This window comes from Poecilia formosa, unplaced genomic scaffold (genome assembly GCF_000485575.1).
Source record: "Poecilia formosa unplaced genomic scaffold, Poecilia_formosa-5.1.2 Scaffold291, whole genome shotgun sequence".
In the NCBI taxonomy this organism is placed as follows: domain Eukaryota; kingdom Metazoa; phylum Chordata; class Actinopteri; order Cyprinodontiformes; family Poeciliidae; genus Poecilia; species Poecilia formosa.
In genome coordinates this window covers 300,812-312,232 of record NW_006800230.1, presented here as the reverse complement: position 1 = coordinate 312,232, position 11,421 = coordinate 300,812, and the positions used below count along the sequence as shown (strand labels likewise).

The 11,421-nt window shown below is 38.5% G+C and overlaps 1 protein-coding gene across 1 annotated transcript; it reads right to left on the bottom strand.

Moving 5' to 3' along the window:
• On the bottom strand, positions 1 to 11,080 carry LOC103151736 (G protein-coupled receptor kinase 6-like). Its single transcript, XM_007571947.2, has 16 exons — positions 10,670 to 11,080; positions 9,930 to 10,019; positions 8,888 to 9,000; positions 6,670 to 6,747; positions 6,467 to 6,564; positions 6,009 to 6,101; positions 4,805 to 4,868; positions 4,492 to 4,632; positions 3,550 to 3,740; positions 3,435 to 3,472; positions 2,754 to 2,843; positions 1,714 to 1,922; positions 1,441 to 1,578; positions 612 to 749; positions 392 to 535; positions 1 to 318 (listed from the first exon to the last, which is right to left on the bottom strand). Exons 1-16 carry the CDS (start codon positions 10,719 to 10,721, stop codon positions 250 to 252), a joined length of 1,746 nt encoding a protein of 581 aa, XP_007572009.1. The 5' UTR covers positions 10,722 to 11,080; the 3' UTR covers positions 1 to 249.
• Between the last annotated feature and the right edge of the window lie 341 nt (positions 11,081 to 11,421).

The following is an 11,421-nucleotide window of genomic DNA, read 5'->3' as shown; positions in this document are numbered from 1 at the left end:
ATAGCCGACTTGTTTTGTTTCCTTTGGATGAGGAAAAGAAATGAGTGAACTGGTTTTCAGCGACGGTGAGAATATTTGTTAAAATAAATGCAAATTTTTTTCAGTCTGAGTAAAGCAAAAGAAAGCAGTTTGAATAAAAAAAACCCAGTTTATTTAAAGATGAGTATTTTATAAATGCTACACTGCTGCGGCTGTACAAACACAAACTGTTTTAGAGATGGGAGGACGTGGCTCGGGCGCGTGTTGGTCTTAGAGAGTTGAGCTGACCTCTCCATTGGGCTGGCAATGTTTACCATCATCTGCTGGATCTGAGTGGTGCTGTTAGAGGAAACGATTATATGAAACTTTTGCCGTCACGATACTCGTTCACACTTTCAAAGGCCGGACTTACTCTTTCATGTCTGCGGAACATGCGACGAAATAGGCCCTGCTTGGCTTTGGGGCTCTTAGGGGCCAGGGACCAGTCCAGGTCTGGAGGTCGAGATCCCATTGGGCCAAAAATGTTCAGTTCTTCGAAGCATCCCGTATCTATGAGCTAGGAGCAAAAACGGATTAACGCTGGTTTTAGCTGTACACGATCAGACGCTAATGTAAGCTGTGAGTATAATCACTTCATTTTGCCAGCTCCTCGGAACGCTTCCCGTGTTGAATTTGGCGTAGAACTCGCCGTCTGACTGGTTCAGAGCGACTCCCCTCAGTGCGGAGAACTCCTCGATATCCTGCACGTCATCGCAGTACACCAGTCTGGGCTGAAGGTGATGAAAACAACATACTTGTATTTATTTACTGATTAGATTTTGATTAGAAATTGATCTGTTAACTGTGTTCATGTGTGTAAGGTTGACATGGAACTGTACATGAAAACAGCCCTTTATTAACCATTAATGCTGCCAACAAGAAAAAGAACCAATCAAAACTGTAACATGACTTAATTAGCCTGTGAAAATAACTCAAAAATAGTCCAGTTTGGATGTATCTTTTCTTTCTTTTTTCCCTTCTGTCTTTTCTGTTTATGTCTTAGAAGGAATGGAAAGACATGGAAAGCCCATGTTTGACCTGCTTTACTTTTGCATTTTGTACATAAGTTTATGGCACATTTATATCTTTAGAAAACGTAAAACTTCCGGTATCTCACAAAAGAGACATTAACATACATGGAAGAACCTTAAGAAAATCTTATATTGCAGAAGAAAGACGTTCAGTATTCAAGATGCTGCATGAACTGACTAGCATATATTACTGTGAGAGAACGCAAAAACTATTGTGATGGAATGATAGACTTTTGCTAGGTAATGCCAAGACAAATTCCCCTCATGTCCCTTGGGGGCCTCCGTATGAAAAAAACACTTAAGTGTGGAAAAAATGCAAAAAGGAAATCAGAAAGAGAGTGAACACTTTTTCACACCACTGTAGAGTTAGGAAAATAAATATTGGGCTTACATCTGGTTTGAAAGAAGGCTCCACCAGTCCTGCTTCCAGCATCCGGAAGTTGATTTGTTGGAAGAAGGGATGAGACTTCACTTCTTTCCCTCCTGATCCTCGGCAGCCCAGTCTGTGTTTTGGATCCCTGTTCAGCAGCTAAAAACAAAGTTTATAGTTTGGATGATAGTCTTGAGCCCGTCGTGATGCGCGCTATAGATAACAGCAGGAAAAGCTCTACATCTCTAAGGTTGCATTATCTACGTTAGATGAGCGTTGGGCAGTGAAACTCACGCCGTTGCAGATGTCTATGGCGTCCTTGCTGAACTTCTCATTGTATTCCACAGGTTTTGATTTGATCCTTTTCTCCATTTCCGAGGATTTGGGGCGCTCGCCTCGCTCCCTGAAGGGAGACTTCCCCGCAATCATTTCATAAATCAGGCAGCCGAGGCCCCACCAGTCAGGACTCGTGTTATATTCCTCTTTGCAGATCACTTCAGGTGCTGTAAGGAGAGAACAGTTATGGAGGAGAATATCTTCTACACAGCATTAAACAGAATAATAGAAAGAGAAGGAATGCCCTTTCAGGGATCATCAAGATTTCCTGGCTATTAATGTGCAAGTCTTACATGCCTCTGTGTGACTGACATATTCAGTGGCACAATGTGCTGGCTCACTACTTGATTCCTTAATCCTGGCCCAAAGCAGCGTAGGGAAGAGGTAGCAAACAGGGTTAGGGTTAACTCTTAAGAACTAAAACATACACATTTTCTTTTCTTATTTGGAGACACTGTAGTTTTAATGTCTCTTAAAGTGGCAATAAAAATATTGCGGAAAACAGGTTCAGGGAGATCAAACCATCGATACACCTGGTTGTGAAGTGTTTATGCTGGCCTGTCAGGTTCATTTTCAGGGGTCGGTGGAGGTTTAGTGTTGTTGTCCATTTATCGCTATGCTCAATATATCATGATACAGATTTCAAGCCATAACATCCAGCTCTATTCATGAAGTACTTTTCATTGACTATTCATGGTTGAATGTGAGCATGTAGAGTGAAGAACATGTGGTGAAACCTGGTATACAAATCATTAGTGAGCCTGTGATCTGTGATGGTCAAACTGCTTTCTGGTGTGCATGCACAAGGTTTTCTAAGTCTGGATTCTTTTTTGACGTCTTGAAAACTGATCACAGACACTAGAGCTAGAGTTATTTGACTTGCAGCAATTGTCCCCACAAAGTAGTGACTCAGTGGGCTGAACACAAATGCCCACCACACTTTAAGAGCAACATTTGTGGATTTATTGAGACTTCTGTTCAGTAGGAATAATACATACCCATGTAGTATAATGTGCCGACCCTGCCATGCACCAGATCCCCGTCCTCCAGCTTCACTGCCAAGCCCAGGTCAGAGATACGGATGTGTCCTTATTGGCACAAAAACAAAGAGAAATCCACTCAACAGGTTTAATACTCTTTTCAGTTTTCCTGCACTGACGCACTTTCCCTTTCCTCATTCTTCAGAACCTGCAGAACCTGTTCTTGGAGCTAATTTTACAACAGCCCATCATCTCACTTGGTCTATGTTTTTAACCAAAGTGAGACAGACAGGCCTCATGTGACCCAGAAAAGATGGACTCTTTTATATATATTTATATATATATATATATATATATATATATATATATATAGACACACAAGGTGAAGTATCACCTTGTGTGTGTGTAGGTGATACTTCACCTGTTTCCCACAATGTTTAACTTCCTCTTTAGACTTTGTTTGAAAGCTTGTCAAAATACCATTAAAACTGTTTCCTTATTGAGTTCTTGAGGTTTCATGTGAAGAATTCATGCAGTCTGACAGAACTACTACTGTTTTAAATCTGATGCAAAAGCTAAAAATAGCTGCTAATCACAACCCTGGAATGTGACTTGTTAAAAGTTATTTTAGTAGACTTCAAGCTAACTACTGCACCCTCATGAGAAAAACAAACAGGCACTTGGTGTGGCCAGACATACCGTTGTCATCCAGGAGAATGTTTTCAGGTTTGAGGTCTCTGGAACATAAAATCACAGCATATGAAGCAGATCATGCTGCAGTGATGTGTTCAGATCCACGTGGAAACACGCTCACCTGTAAACTATCGACTTCTGGTGGAGGTGAATTAAACCACAGCAGACTTCTGCGGCATAGAAATAAACTCTATCCATGGCTAAGCCGTTCTTTGACATATTGTGGATGTGAAACCTCAGGTCACCACCGCTCATCATGGTTAAAACCATGCAGAGATTGTGTTTGGTCTCATAAGCATATGCAAGATTGACCTGCAGAGAAAATGGGAGATGTATGAGAGAGAAGTTGAATGTGCATACATGTTAACAAGGAGTGTACAAATGTGTTATAACGGTAAAGACAGTTAAGTGTACGAGTTTTAACAGTATTCATTCCCCAGACTCACTGTGACTCCCAATTCAAATCCATGAAGAAATTATGGCAACGATTCAAAGTTTTCATCAATTAAAATGTCTAAAGTTGCACACCACAATATGAACTCTATTTACTTTTTCATATTTTAGGGCAGGCCTATAAAAAGTTTTGTCAAGAGAGTCAGAATTGTTCAGTTTAAAGCACTTTTGGGCCTCAAAAAACTGTGTGCCGTTAGATGTTTGTTGTTCTTTTTACTGTTAAATTAAGACAAATGCAGTAACTATGTTTATGAATGAGAGATGACATTGTACCTAAACAGAAATTATTTTTGGAAGATTGTATTTGTCTGAAAACGTCGGCCTACAGCATATAGTATATAGTCAAATCGCAAAATAATATGGTCAATGGAAGTGCAGCTATTGAGGAAGGCTAATGTTTTTTTCTTTCATCCTTGACTATTAGAATTGCTGGGTTTACATCTGTGGTTGTGTTCTGTTCTTTTTGTTGAACCGTTTGCTTCGCACTGCCTCATATGAAAAGCATTGTACATATGATGTTCATACTTGTTCTGGGATGAAGGCAAAACATTTTCTCATTGTTTAAAAGCAATCCACAGAAACCAGTGTCCAAGCATGGTTGTAATCTCACCACAAATCGGCTGTCCACCTCCTCTAGTAGCTCCTTTTCGTTGAGTGCCATGTGTTCTCCTTGCCATTTCTTTATGTGAGTCTTTTCTAGCTTCTTGCAGGCATACATCATTCCTGTGGCTCGTACCTGACAAGCCCAAACCTACAGGTTGAAATGGAAATACTATGAAGAGATTTATGTGGTAGAAACAACAATTATCAGAAACTGTAGCAGGAAAGGCAAATCTGTCCAAAAGTGATTGTGACATGTAAAATTAGAATTTCCCCTTTTAGACCTGTATGGTAGTGAAGGGATCAACTTTAACAAGCCTTACCTCTCCAAAGCCTCCTTTCCCCAGTAGCCTGTACTCTCTGAAATTGTTTTTGGTGATTGGCCGCCTTAAAGAGAAAAAACAAGGACATTGTCTTTGTGATTTTGTTTCTTATCCACTTCTTATTTCAGCAGTTTGTGTCATTAAGCCAATGATTAAACCAGCACCTCAACAAACAAATAACTAGGAGTGCACCAATTGCAATCGGTGCCAATTTTTTTCACCTCGGGAAAGAATTAGTGATCACCACCAGATGTTAGCTGATACTGATTTATTAATTTTTTTCTGAAACGTCACTAAGTACAGTGAGAATGGATGTTGGCAACAATGGGGTGGCTACTATTAACTGCGCATATGCAGACGTGACCTGGTGGTCAGGTCTGTCAGTCACGACAGACTAAAAGGGGACAATGGCTGATTTTCAGACCTTTGTAGAGGTCCACATTTCAAATTGTCAAAGGACAGTGCACATGAATCAACACTGTACTGTATAATGTGCCCAAGTTAGATAAAATAAGTGCTATGGATTCCTACACCCACACAGCTGCTGCTTACATAATCATATCACATAAGACTGGCGACAGTCACTCATAAACAAAATGAAACTGATTACAGGTTTTGGTCGGGTCCCAAAACTGGTAAACAGACCTGGGTGGTGCACAGAGGGGAAAATAGGAGAACTACAATATAAGCTCATTTTCATCTGTAGTCCCTCTGACAGCTGTTAAAACCAACCTAAAAATCAACAAAGTCAAAATCCCACATTTATATTTATACAATGAAATTACAAGAAACAATATGTTTCACAAATAAAAGCAGAGCAATTTTTGATCCAGTGGGTTCTAATGGAGACATTGTTGACTTAATAACCTAAGCCAATCCCTTAATTGGCTCTTAAAGGAGTTAAGTGTGGGCACCCACTTATAGTGACCGCAATACTGTTCCAGATGTTACCGCCACTAACTGACAGAACAGTCTGCCCAAAGGTGGTGTGTGTGAAGGGTAACCATCGACGGAGTGGCTCTACTAGAAACAGATTACAAGATTGGTTTCACATGTAAGTGTCAGCTAAGTGCTGATCTCAGTTCTCCCAAAATTAAGGAAATCTGGGTCGATTTCTTGGTGTACTCTTACAAATAACCGAATGTTTTATGAGTGTCACTTCCTCCTTCAGGTACTGATATGCATCACAAATTTGTGCACTGACCTCTCCAGATGCTTCCACTGCAGAAAGCGGTCAAAGTGCATGCTGAACTGGTACTGTGTGAAGGGCTCTTGACTGAGGTATTCATGCAGAAATCTAAAAGAAGAGAGTTTTGAGCGTTTTAGGGGTAAAACATGCATGCTGAACACAGTGCTGTGCAAAATTATTGAAATCCCTCTATTTTTCCTTCTTTTTGCAGTTCGTCATTATAGACACAAAAATGTTTTATTGTTCTTGTGCAACATTCTGATTTTCTGAGACAATCATCAAAATTACAAGACATAAAGGCTTAAAATATAAGTTCTCAAATGACTGTCAAAATAATATATATATATTTTTTCCATAATATTCTAATTAACTTAAGATGTATCTGTACATCATCTACCAATATCTCAATTAAGTACATTGAAGTTTGTGGTTATAATGTGGTCTACTTATGTGAAGATCATGTATAAACTCACCCTTTGCATTTATGAAAGACGTCTCCACAGGGATCAAACTCCAAACTGTTGATGTAGCTTTGTTCATGCTTTGTTAAAGAAGGCACACAATGGTTGCCCTGCGCAACACAGAGGAAGTTATAGAAACGAAAGAAAAACACCTGGTATTTAATAAGTGAACACAGCTGATTTATTTGTATGTATATAAACAGGGGCTTTCAGACCTGACTTCTGATAAATGTGTTGATGATGTAAAGCCCAAAGCTATGCCTTTCCTCGTCTGTCTTTGTTTCAAAGGCTTCCTGAAGGAAACGAAGAGAAAGGAGGATGAGAAATACAAACTTTGCCTAATTTGCCCAGGAAATGTGAAAATAAAATAAACTTATTTTTTCTTGTCATTCATAACCGTTTTTATCTGAAGTGAAATGTGATTTAGCATGTCAACTGCTGATGGTAAGTTGTCAAGTTTGGACAATTTAAAAATGTTTGAGCTATTGAAAATGAGTCTTTAACATGATTCAGATGGACTGAGTCATCTGTAGGCAAAGACAGTGAGGTGGTTTATCTGTGGGAATATGACGTAATGCATTGAGCCTGAAAACGAATCCAGAGAAGAAAAACAAAATGATTTGATTTTAAATTAAAAATGAAAAAAAAAAAAGTTCCGTAGTTTGAAAAACTGAAGACGTTAGATTCTACCAGAGCTCTACCAGAGGTTAAACTGGTGTGCCTGAAATTCTTACAGATCTCGACTGAAAATTATGGAATGGTAGAAAACATTTTAATAAAAGGAAAAGGAGTCCCCGAACTGCCGAACAGCTGAAAACATTTCTGCAAAACCTTTCGAGCAATGGCCTCCTCAGTTTTCCTTTCCAGAATGTTGGCATTGGCAGAACTGCTGTTTTAGACTGCTGCACACACAAATGGAGTCTGAAATTGAATTATTTAGAAAACCGGAACAGAGCCCATGCTTGGCATAAACCAAAGAGATCGTTCCAGAAAATGACCTCATATCAACTGTGAATCATTTAGCTGCAAGTGGATTTGGGAATGCTTTGCAGAGACCAGACCTGACCAGCTCATCATCCAAGAACCCACCAAGAATATTTTTTGTGTATCTAAACGGGGGATCCTGGAAAATGAGGTTGTCTGTAACAAGAAATTTACGCTGAAACAGAACTAGTTCTTGCAACAATCAGAAACCCAAAATTTAGTAGAATATTCACCACAAACTGGCCAAGATCTTGATCTTGACTGAGAAGCATTTGAGTGACTGATTATTGGTGTTTCTCTTAAACAAAATTATTTTTTTCATCGCAGAGATAAGAAAATATTCCATATGAATATGTAAATATTTCATGATGATGAGCTGAAGATTTTTTGTGGAATCCTAATTTTTCCCCACATGATTTCATGACATTTTGTCATTTTCATGTATGTGTACTGATGAAGAGATTTAGCTGAAATGTCTTCAAATTACTGCTCACATTGAGCAGAAGATAGACACACGATGAATTCTGCTTGTCACTACGTTTTCAAGTTTTGGTTAGCTAACAAATAACCAAATAGTTGCTGGTAGCATGTCAGATCAAATCTAAACCAAGGCACAATATTTTACAGGAAAGACACTTTTTCCTGTAACTCTTCCAAGCAAGAATTACTTATTTGTCTTACTTCTAATTATTCTCTTATAAATGTTAACATTTAGGAGGCCTGTTAGAGATTGAGCTCATCAGCATTGCATAGATCTCTTTATGCACTGTATAGAGTTTATTAGGGGTGAATTTGAACACTCCTTGGATGGTTGCCAAATATCTGAAATATTTTTTCCCTTTTTAATGATTGTTTTCATTGCAAACAATAGAATTGAAATTGTTTGGAAGTGGCCTTGTAACCCTTCTCAGACTGAAGGGCGGTTACGTTATCTTCTCTAGGGCCATTGCTGATGTCTTACTCACTTGGCATTTTGTTAACACACACCTGGATGATGCAAAGCAGCACAAAGCCAACAATCAATATTCATAGAAATAGTAACAGTGACTATGATGAAGTAATCAAGTGAATTTTCTTAGCGAAATATCCTGTAAGCAGTAGTGATTGATCTCTACTTTGGTTTTTCTTTTGATTATGAAATAATGATATACGTCATGTGTTTTTGTAAACCTTAGACTGAATTTAGACCATCATTTTAGAACCTGATGAAGACCAAATCATTAGTATTATGTCCTGATATATAAAAGTTGGATTTATCAGAGGGTATACTTTCCTATACAGAACTTGAGGCTTTTCTGTGTTGTAATGCACTTGATGGGAATCTTATTCAGTAGTATTTACCAGTCCTCGAACACTGGTTCCTCCTCAAACCAGCGTTCGAGGAGAAAAGAGGAACATTTATGATTCTAGGATGAGATCACAATTAGTTTGTACTTTTCTTTAGCATACCAAAGCATCCAGGAGCAATATGTAGTTGTGCAGTTCTTGCCGAGTCATACAGTAGAGATGAAAGAGCTTCTTGCCAATAGGCTGATAGACACATAAATCATAGTAGTCTCGTTCTGACAGGGAGAAAAACAGAACATGATGTGATGAACAAAATTAGCAGCAACTTATTGACTATTCATTTTAGTGACCCTGTTTGTGCCTATCTCTGACACTTTACCTAACTTTGACCACTAGCCTTCACCTACAGTGGTTCTTATAACTTGACATGTTATGGCAGAATTTTTAATTGTTTGATAATTTTTTTAAAGAATATAAATTCTCAGAAAAGTTAAGAATAACAAAAGCCATTCTTTCTGTCAAGATTAGTGATTAAGTAAATCCACTTGTTATAAAACAATTGTCTTTGCTATTTTGAACCATAAATCAGAACTAGGAAAATGATATGAATGGGAATGAGCAGCTAATTAAAAAGTGTAAAATATTTTCGAGATACAGAAATACAAAAATAAATCACAAATGTCATCACATCACATACTGGACACTCTAAAAATGTGTGTTGGTTTAAAAATTATTTAAAGGAAAAGTTGGGGTGCACTCCACCAGGACCGCAAAGCAGCCTGCTAACAATAAATTAGCATTAATGGGAAGGATAGTATTAAATCTACTTTTTATGATGATATGAATTAGAATATATACAGTAACTAATCAATCCCCTTGGAACAATTTGATATTGTGCCTTCACCGCTTTACTTTAACAGTGAAATAAAAACAAAGGTGTTGCACTTTTAGCCTTAACTTTTAGAATGTTTTTTCCTCACTATTCATTAAATATTACATTCGTTTTGCATAAATTCTGACTCATTTCTTCTGGTTTTACTTGGTCATGTGTTCTAACAGTTTTTTGCAGTGTCCTCCACAGCACGGCTGCTGGTCTTTTACTTGATAAAAACTTTTCTGTTTCTTGCTTGGTACCAGGAAAAGTCCTACTGAGGTCACATAAACAAGTATGCACACACACACACACACACTCCTACACACACACCGATGGTCTTTGCTAGATCTCTACATTCACTGATGTGGGGAAAGCGCAGCATTTCTTTCCATCTCCAGCTCCTTGCTTTACTTCCTCCACCTGCAAACATCAGCAGAAGAGAAAATGAAACATACAACTTACTGCTGACAAGTCATAAACACACACACACACACACACACACACACACACACACACACACCTCCCTAGTCCATCAAGTTTTAAACAATAGCATGCTGCTCTACAGTGAATGAACTATTATTAGCTTCAGGAACAGGTTAGTGGAGCCTGTGTGACCACATTGCAAACTCTGAGGCTGTCACTTAGAGTAGGAATTTTCACTCAGAGTAGGAATTTTGGTTCCTCAAGACTCATTTGTTTATCAACTCAGGATGGTCACCATACCACCAGTGTGTGGGTCTTTTGAGGTTTTGGATTTTTATGTACAGATGTTGAAAAGGAGGCACCTGGGAAGGAAACACACACTGCAGCGGTGGGTCTGGTCAGCGTTCCAAAAACGCCTCAGGGAAGCAGGAATATCCTGACAGTACTTTTGGTTTCCAATAAGGATTATGTTGTAAAGGGACAAAAATTCTCTAAAAAGAACTTGCATTTAAAAAAACAAAAAACAAACATATATTCAAATGCATATGTATCTGTTCTAAATAAGGAGGGATAGATTTTTTTTTCCACTTCTGTTACATCCATTTTTCAGACATTCAACTGTAGGATAAACTTTAAATCCTTCTTACCTTCTCTTGCTCTAACAAGAGCGCTGTTTTGCACCATGTTGTCAATGTCCATATTGGAAAGTTTGACTTAGAATATGTCCTTGGATAACTTGTCCAGAGTAGTGGGACACATCAGCCCTTGGCTTCCCAGCTGCAGAGGATTCAGAGCTCCGCAGAAACCTTGACGACTGGAACTGAGCTGAGACAAATGAGGCGTGCTGTCTAACCTGTTACTCAATAATAAATGGAAACACTTGTTTTGTGACAGTGTGCTCAACGCTCAGGAACACTCCCTCATCACAGAGGAGGGACCAGTCACCTGTCCGAGTCAAAGGCTAAGAAATGTGGAAGGAATTCAAGTGAGAAGAAAAAATAACAGATGGATATGTGTTGGCACTCCCAAACTCATATAATTCAAATTAATTCTAGAAGTGAAACTCAATAAAGAGTTCATCTAGTAAATCAGAACTGATCTCCAAAAGAAATAAATGCTTCTCTGACCTGGCGCCATCTGTAGAACTGGTCTCTGTCTGAGCTTCATAAAATGTTCAAATTGAACATTTTAACATTCAAACAAATCAGCAAACTGTGGACAGAGTTGTACACTAAACTGGAAAACAGATGATCAATTTGCTATTCAAAAACTGCCTCCCACATAGTTTTTCTCCATAGATCAAAAATACTTTGCATTTTCATTCACCATCTATTTTATTAGGTACACATTACAAGTGTTATTACAATAAACACAGTCTCTTGTCTTCAGATCTGCTTTG

Bases quoted from the DNA above. Each gene is read 5' to 3' on its own strand.
- LOC103151736 (XM_007571947.2), bottom strand. From the start codon at position 10,721: ATGGACATTGACAACATGGTGCAAAACAGCGCTCTTGTTAGAGCAAGA. The intron at 3,741-4,491 runs GTGAGATTACAA...TTTTCTCTGCAG, and splicing joins AGGTGGACAGCCGATTTGTG to GTCAATCTTGCATATGCTTA. The intron at 536-611 runs GTGATTATACTC...TTTTGCTCCTAG, and splicing joins CGAGGAGCTGGCAAAATGAA to CTCATAGATACGGGATGCTT.